The sequence below is a fragment of the Seriola aureovittata genome, chromosome 21 (assembly GCF_021018895.1).
Source record: "Seriola aureovittata isolate HTS-2021-v1 ecotype China chromosome 21, ASM2101889v1, whole genome shotgun sequence".
Lineage (NCBI taxonomy): Eukaryota > Metazoa > Chordata > Actinopteri > Carangiformes > Carangidae > Seriola > Seriola aureovittata.
In genome coordinates, this window is record NC_079384.1 from 9767659 (window position 1) to 9776139 (window position 8481).

Consider the following 8481-nt stretch of genomic DNA (forward strand, 5'->3'; position numbering starts at 1 on the left):
ACAGATCTCAGCTTACACATTTGGACAGACATAGGTCTTGAATTACATGTATGTAGGCTACATGATTATAAGGAGTATTAAAGCTCATCATTTTTTTTGACATAGCACGTACGTCATAACCATGGCCTATACATCAAAAACATGACTTAATTCAAAATAACGAGGTCTTAGGATATTTGAAAAAATATCTGTGAGCTATGACAATGTAACAATTTCCTAAAGAATCATTTTTCATCAATTTTTAATTTTTTTAATGTTCAGCTGGAACTGGCTGGGGATCACTGTATTTGTTTTTGTTAATTCTTCTGCACTTTTGACCACCTACCTTCTCGCAACACTCAACACTTACTCGACACCTTTTAGTGCAGGATTGGACGTCACTGCATAAATTATTATAAAGTATGAAAACACATTGTATCAGCTCAAGAGGAAAAGGTTATAAATCTAAGAAAAAAACAACTGAATCCAAACTGGACTTGTAAGAGGATCTTCTACGTGATAATGAAGAGTGTCACTGATTTGAGTGAATCAAATGATTGCTAACTCCAGGTTATCTAAGGAATGGAAAACATAAGTTTACTGGCAAATCGGTAACAACAGTAAAAGAACCACATCTCTGATGTAGCATTTTAGTATTTTATTACTACTGTACATAAAATACAATGAGCAAGATGACAAAGGAATAACTAATATCCTATACTCTTACCTAACTAGATTAGACTGACACAAGTAAGTCTATACTGTTTTGCTGATGTTGCATGTTACACAGTGTTTGAGGAGGTGATCCTTGTTTTTTTTTTTCTTTTTTAAATATCTACACTAAATTCTATGTCTATGAAAAATAAAACATTGAGTGTGGTCCCGTCTACATACAAAAGCAATATCATATAAAGTACTTTACACAGTATTGTAAAAACGTAAACATTATATTTGGCAAGTTGTTGTCAGTGAAGTTGTTAAATTGTTATCAATATTCTGTTCCTTTTGTGTCAGAATAAGAGGACCGTGTGAAAGCACAGGTAGTAGGTGCTGCACAGTGGTTGGCTTTTAGTTGCGGAGTAAAGACAACAATGGTTTTGTCAATGAGGGAGAAAAGGGGCAAGAGTGCAGTGAAAGAGAGAGGGCTGGTTGACACAGTGGGATGCTTCTAGCGAGTCATTCATCAGGAATCAACACTATGAGTGTCTCTATCATGCATACAGTCTTGCTTTTCTGAGAGTAGACACAACTGAGATGTGACGTCGTTTTCCTAGTTTCTCACAATGTTTAGTGGATTCTTCAACTCATATATGAGGGTCAGTTCTTTAAGTGTAAAGTAATTACTGACGGAGCACAGGTTAACTAGCTGCCAAACGCTAGAAGGATTAACACAATTCCCAGCAAGTAGTCCAACTTTTATCCGTATTTGGTAAACATTACTAACATTACTAACTACAGTGTTACTGTTGCGTTATCATCAAATTTAGATTAGATTACAATTTGAACATTCATGAGACTCTCCATCTTCTGCAAGGTATTTAATGACCCAGACTTTGTCACATGAGAGTCTAAACAGCTCTTGTGTGACAGAGTTCAATTAATTTTCCTGAAATGCCCTGTTTAATTAAAGAGGACTTAAAGAAAATTGTCTCTTGTGTCCATAGTTTTTTTTTGGATACAACTGCACATGTGACCCTGGATGCATTTTGCCTCCTTTTCTCAAGAAATATTTCACTATGTAGCTATTGTTACATGGTCATCAGAACTACCAAATTCCTAAACCTTTCCTATCAAATTCCTACAAGAAAGATAAACAATATATAGGGTTGAATAGAAAAAACATACTGTGTTTCAAGGTACTGTAGTAAGCCTACACGGTTGAATAACAGACAAAAAGAATGAGTTGATAGTTTGTTTTTTCCTAAAAGATAGTCAGTTCGCACTCTGAGTAAAGTTTGTGACATGGAGAATAAGGCATTCCTAAACAGTTTATCAAAATTAACTAGTTACAGCAGGTTGACAAACATTAGGTATAAGGGACTGTGTAGAATATGTCAGAATAAACTCACTGATCATAACCAATGTAAGAATTTCAATCACCTTATCTCAGCCCAGCCTAACCTTAAGGTCCTGAATTGTATTTGAAACATCTTTTTAGATAGTTTGAGCTTCTGCTTGAAACTTCCATTAGTTTGACTGTAGATGGGAATTGCTAGCGGATTCAAATTCAACTGGCAAGTAGTGTACGCCATTTGTCCTGATTTGACAATGGGTTTAGTTACTCAAATCAATCATGAGGTGCTCATATATCTGAGTTTTTCCCTTGAAGCTGGATGCGAGCAGGAACACTCGGTCGTCAATGGAAACCACAGAAAATGCTCGAGGCGCCTGGATATTCAGCTCCTGAGATGGGACAAACTGACCCCTCTTGGTGTCCCACTGGTAGACCTGCGTCAGTGAATAATCGCTGCCCAAGATGGCATACTGCCACTTGCCGATGGAGACAGGCTGGAACACCATAGAACCACGGGAGGGAAATGTCTGGACCTCCTTGAACATGGCACCGTCCCAGCGCATCACCTTGGAGTCCCCGATGAATCTTGTTAAGCATATAAACAGATCACCTTGGAAAAGGACAAAGATTCAAAGGACTGTTTAGTTTACACATTCAGCTACTAAATCAGAATCCGACATAGAAAAGCTCACAAAAACAGTTCATCTAAGTCCAAAATAATTCTTAGCTTGTTGTCAGCAGCTACTTATTAAAGTGTTACTAGTGGATGAGCTGTCCCTTTAGAAAGAACAAATACAGACAATAATACAATAATGATTAATGGGCAGGTTTTATTGCAGCTGACAGTGACATTACCACTTTTGAACTGAATACCGATATGAGATGTGGAGCAATGAGCAACTAGTGTAATCAATGAAAATCAATGAAAATGTTGAGCCTGAGTCCAAGTCTACTGTTAATCACACGCCCCAGACTATCTGAATCTTGGCATTAAAAACAGAATGATGGCGTCTTCAGTACAGATACTGTTTATGTAGTATCTTGCTCTAAGGGCAAACTAATTCACAGCAGCTGATACTGTAATATATTTTTAAAAAAAAAGAAAAAAAAGAAATATTGATATCGTGTTAATAATACACATATGATAATACAGTGATGGCAGATGTTCGGCCTTGTGGATCTTTTGTTTATCAGCTCATCTGGTCGCCTTTTCACCATCCATTAAGCAATTGTACCTTTTGTTCGCTTTTTTACAGTTATGGTTACACAACTATGGTCTCTCCACCTCCCTACACTTGTATTGAATCTAATTAATTTGCCAACGAAGAGACAAAACATAAAAAAGTTAAAGTTGAATTTGGCTGATAGCAGTGTCTTTTTAGTCAGTGCAAAATACACCCTGTGTGTGTGTACATACACTGCTATTCAAGCTGCAGCTCTCACCTTGGACCCGAAAGTGTTTGACAGAGAAGACGTCCTCCATCTCTGGTATGTCAGTGCGGCGGTCAAACTGTTTCTGACCCCTGTTCCACTGGTACACAACAGGTCTCTGGGAGCTGCTGGACAGGATCAGGTGGGGTTTGTTGGAGATCTCCAGATATTCTACATCTGTGTCCCGGTACCACGGGTGGAGTGATTGGTGCGAGTAAAAGCCATTCCCGTTCCATTTGTACACTGTTGTGGAGCCGGCCTGCGAGAAGAAAAAATGTCAAACATGAGCAAAGATCAACTTTATTCAAAATACAACTTACTATACTAACTGTCACAGACCTGTAACAAAGTGATTAATAGTGATCTACTAAAACAAATTAACCAGTAATTTTTAGAGTATGGGGCAAAAGATGAGTGTGTGTGTGTCTGAGTATCCTGAAACATACGTGAGAACATATGTGAACATTTGGCATTGCTGGAGTTATCAGCAGGAGCAGACACAAAACGACATGCTGCGCAGAACAGCAGGGGGAAGGAAAAGCTGACACGGTGGGAAGAAGACTTTAGAAGAGCAGAGTGGACACAGTAACACCTATTTACAATATATTGGAATCAAGTACAATAGCTTTGTTATTGTAATTGTTATTAAAAAGTAAAACAGCCATCACTACTGAGCCGTACATTTAAGTGATCTGTCACCAAAAGATCTGTTTATGCTCTGCTCAATAAGTACTTCTGAGTATTGGAAAAGGAAAAAAAAACAGCCAACCTTAGAGCTGTCAGCGATGACGAAGAAAGACTCCCCATCGATCATGAACGTCTCCACGTCGTTGGGTTTACGAATCTTCAGGATGTCAATGTCCTGGATCTTGATGAATTTGTTAGCAGAGGTGTCACGTTTGTAAATGTGTGAGCCCCCAAACAACTGGGCCACGATGACAAAGAGGTGGTTGTCGATCACCATGGGCTTGCACACCACAGTGGAGGTGCCTAAACAGGAAAAGAGAGGAGAGGATGATGAAAAAAACATTATTAATACAAGACGGATAATCATTGATACTAAAGGAACAGATAGCATTTGTTTTATATCCCTAAAGAGTGCTTAACCATATTGAGACAATATAATCAATACACGGTTACTCATACCCTTACCTGTCATTTCTGCCCCAGTTAATAATTATACCTCACTGCTCTTCTTTTTTTTTTTTACTCACTTTCAATGGTGTCATAGGTTCTGAAGGTCATCTCAACGTGATCCCATTCGAGGAAGCTGCACGTCCCAGCAAAGGGTTGGGGGAACACAACATACTGATCTTCGCCAAAGCTGAAGGCCTCCACTGAAATGGACTCGAACTTCAGTGACTGATAGGAGGCAAACTCTGAAAAGTATGACATGACAATGAATTCTTTCTTTTCTCTCTTCAAATAAGCCTTTCATCTTGATAAATTCTTCCATACACAGGTAGGAAGAACACTACTATGCATTTTGGCTTTATTCCCAGCACTGAAATTATTTGTATGGATAGGAAGGAGACATGGGAGGAGAAAAGGGTGAGGCAGTCAATTGGGGACAGAGAGCTATTGTTGATGTATTTCCTCTATGACAAGGGGACAGACAGAGGAAGATGATACCTGCTGTGATGCAGTCAAAAGAGTGTGGCAGCAGGTCATTGATCTTCTTCCCCTGGTGAATGGGTGGGCCGCTGCAGTAGATCTGATCCAGGGTGGCGTTAGTGTTGTGCATCCACTCCACCAGCCACTTTAGCTTGCAGTCACATATCAGGCTGTTGCCTCGCAAATCCCTACATGCACGGACGAATAACATGGAAGATCAGTTGACAGATTTGTTAGTTACGACATAATATCATAAACAGGCACTTTTGAAGCATGTATTCTAAACAAGTTTTGGATTCCTAATCTGCTCTCCTCTACATGGCTGCACTTTAGCTTCCAGCCAAAGACAGCACAACAACAAGTGGTCTTCTTTGCCTGAGTGATCTCTGCTTGTCGCCCACTCTCAGTCGGAATTGTTGTTGACCTTGAATTTGTGTATTGAATCCACACACACACACACACACACACACACACACACACACACACACACACACACACACACACACACACACACACACACACACTCACACACACACACACACACATTGCTGGCTGCATTATTCTAGCTGATTGTAACCAAAGCCAGCATCCAATTCTTTTCTCTGTAACTGACTTGTGTACCATTTACCCTGACATTCTGGCATGCTAACCCAAGCTTTCCTTTACAATCTGTCCATTCCTTACTCTGTTTCTTCTCACTCTGATCCTCTATTTAGAGTGGGGATTCCTCTCCTTTCCATTCTAGCACCATGGCTTCATAATATTACTGTATTTAATTCCAAAGTTTAAAGGAGCTATTTGTAAGTTTTGCTATCGCTACATAGCTAACGTTAGCATCAGCTGTTTACTTAGGCCTACCAGTCTTGCTGAGAGCTTCAGCCATCGTTGTGTTTAAAAGAGGTTATAATACGTTCCTCTGACCAGTGCTACTTCTTCAGGGCAGCCTGGATGCAACAGTGACTCGGTATCAGAAAGTGACGAGATGGTGCGGCCGGGTTGAGGCTAGCATATTAGCATGCAGTAGAAGAAAATAAGTGCTATAAATGGAAGCAAAACAAGAGGGTTGCTTTCCACCGCTGGAGACAGCTCCAAAGGAATGAAGTTTGATGTTGAACTCGCAATGTTTCTTCTAGACTGGTGAGTGAACAACTGTTTATGCTAACGTTGGCCTGTGTAGCGATAGCAAAACTTACAAATAGCTCCTTTAAGTAAAGAGGGGAAAAGACAACATTTTTTTCCTGGGCTTCAGCGAAGCTCACCCCTCCCAAAAAATCTCTCTGGACACCAAAAAATATTACAGTATATTTCTTCTTGTTCCATTAGCTTACATCAACTAAATTGTAGCCTATAGCTAGTTCACATGTCAAACACAAGGAGAGGATCACATAGAAAAAGATAATGATTACTTCTGGTCATATTAACAATATATACGGAAATGTGTATGCATTTAGCCTTGAATCACTGTGAATATATTGTGTCTGATACAGGCTGCACTCACACTTTAGTCAAAGCGTCCATGCCCTTGAAGACATCCTTGGGCAGCGTCTCAAGATTGTTGTATGCCAGACTCCTAATCAATGTGAATAAAATCATAACACACACACTGATTGAATTAGAAGTAGACTGTCTCTCCACAGAGAGTGCACGCTGAGACATTTATCTGTATTATAGAGAGTAGAATAAACAAATTATTCTACCAACATAATTACAAGCGACTAAGTGTAAGGTCAGAACTTGAATCCCCCGACAATATTTCTGTGACATAGAACAATCATGTAGCTATCAGGTGTTTGAAAGGCTAAGCAGTGAAATGGAAGGGGATAAAAGAATTAGTGATTCATTAATTAAGGGAAAGTAATTACATGGAGTACAGGGAGGGAAAATCATTTGTTGGAAAAGGGTGACATGATGTTCTTTATACAACACACCCATTATGTGAAGCTGTACAGGGTAATATTTCATTCTCTTAATAGTGGTCACACTTCACACTGAAAAACAGTATTACTGCTCTTTGTTTTTGACCAACTAAAACAGGGCCTTACAGACAGTTTTCATTTGTGAGCATAGAGACTGAACTACAAACCAGAAAGAGCTGTGAATGCAGTGAAATGACAGCGTAATTCATGGACGTTGCATTATTTATTTGAGAGTCGGTTTACCACTGGGAGAGGCCATTTTACTTTGAATTTGTGCAAGAATGCGCTCTCCAAACAGATGTGGGGTTAGAGCAGAGTGGACAGGATTTGAGCAGGACCCCTGCCTGTGCCTTTTAATAATGTATTTACTGTATGTGATGCATTCAAAACATCCTCTAATAATGCATTTATTCATCATTTTACTGGTATGAAAGTGAATTTACTTTCCTCTAAACCAGGTGAAGGTATCCACAGCAACAGGAAGAGGGCACTTTATCCCTTCACGCAGTTGCATATGACATTGGGGGTCATATTAGAAACACTAGTAGTAACAGTATTTGTATCTGTCCACCTATTATTGTTTGATGACTGCTTGACTGGAAATGGTTTAAACCTAGACCAATGGAGCATAAGAAACTGTTTTCTGTCTGCCACAGATAGCATGATACATCCGAGATGAACCTGAACCACTGTTACTATAACTAACATTGATATTTGCAGCTTTAATAATGAGAATAATGGCTTCTCCCACCCAAACCCTGTCTGAATAAATCCTGACTTCCTGTCATATTTGAGTGCTTTCCACTACAGGATTTCCTAAAAGATAAACAGGGAGAGTTGAGAGTAACCCACCTATCCATCCACACATTGTTTCATTTCATGGTGAGGAACACAAGTATGCGAGCATTTGGCTGCACCACCCTGCATGAACTCAAAATGTCATAGACTCAGGGGCAGATTATGAGCCACTTGGTTTAAAGTTACTGTACAGTTATATTTAGTCCTGACATACAGGTCGAACACGTTCTCAACTATCATTAGTTCTGGCACACTTTGCAGTTCAGGAAAGTGAAACTGTCTTTACAAAAATACAGTTTATCTAATGCTGTTTGGCTTTTTCCTGTATTAAGATTTTGTTAACATGATTTCTGTTAACAAGGATGCTATAAAGAAATCTTTCCTAAATAATATAACCACATATACATACTGCTTTAACTTGTTTTTGAAAAATGTATAAAACTAATAACTACACAAAAATAAAGCTATATTAGTTAAAGTCACTGAATCCTTCATTTTTTCTCTGCAATATGTGAACAACAATTCTGCTGGTCCACTAAGTCCATGCAACATCTAGAGTCACCATGATATGCCTTTCTGCAACCTGATCCAGCTGACACCTTCAGCCGGTAACCTTGGACATCACCACTGGCAGCAGCACTTGTGCCTACTTTGCACTTCAAACAGTAACACAATGATACAGTGAGAGAAAAGGGCAAATAATGCACAGTTTATGTTGGAGTATCATAA

The 8481-nt window shown here is 39.2% G+C and overlaps 1 protein-coding gene across 1 annotated transcript in view; it reads right to left on the bottom strand.

Moving 5' to 3' along the window:
* Positions 1-622: 622 nt before the first annotated feature.
* Positions 623-8481, bottom strand: part of lgi1b (leucine-rich, glioma inactivated 1b) — a 12133-nt gene continuing 4274 nt past the window's right edge. The window contains exons 5-10 of the mRNA XM_056366154.1: positions 6537-6608; positions 5057-5226; positions 4639-4803; positions 4194-4414; positions 3437-3683; positions 623-2603 (exon numbers count right to left, since the gene is read on the bottom strand). Of these exons, the coding sequence (XP_056222129.1) occupies positions 2254-2603; positions 3437-3683; positions 4194-4414; positions 4639-4803; positions 5057-5226; positions 6537-6608 (1225 nt within the window). The 3' untranslated portion in view covers positions 623-2253. The remainder of the gene's footprint in view (positions 2604-3436; positions 3684-4193; positions 4415-4638; positions 4804-5056; positions 5227-6536; positions 6609-8481) is intronic.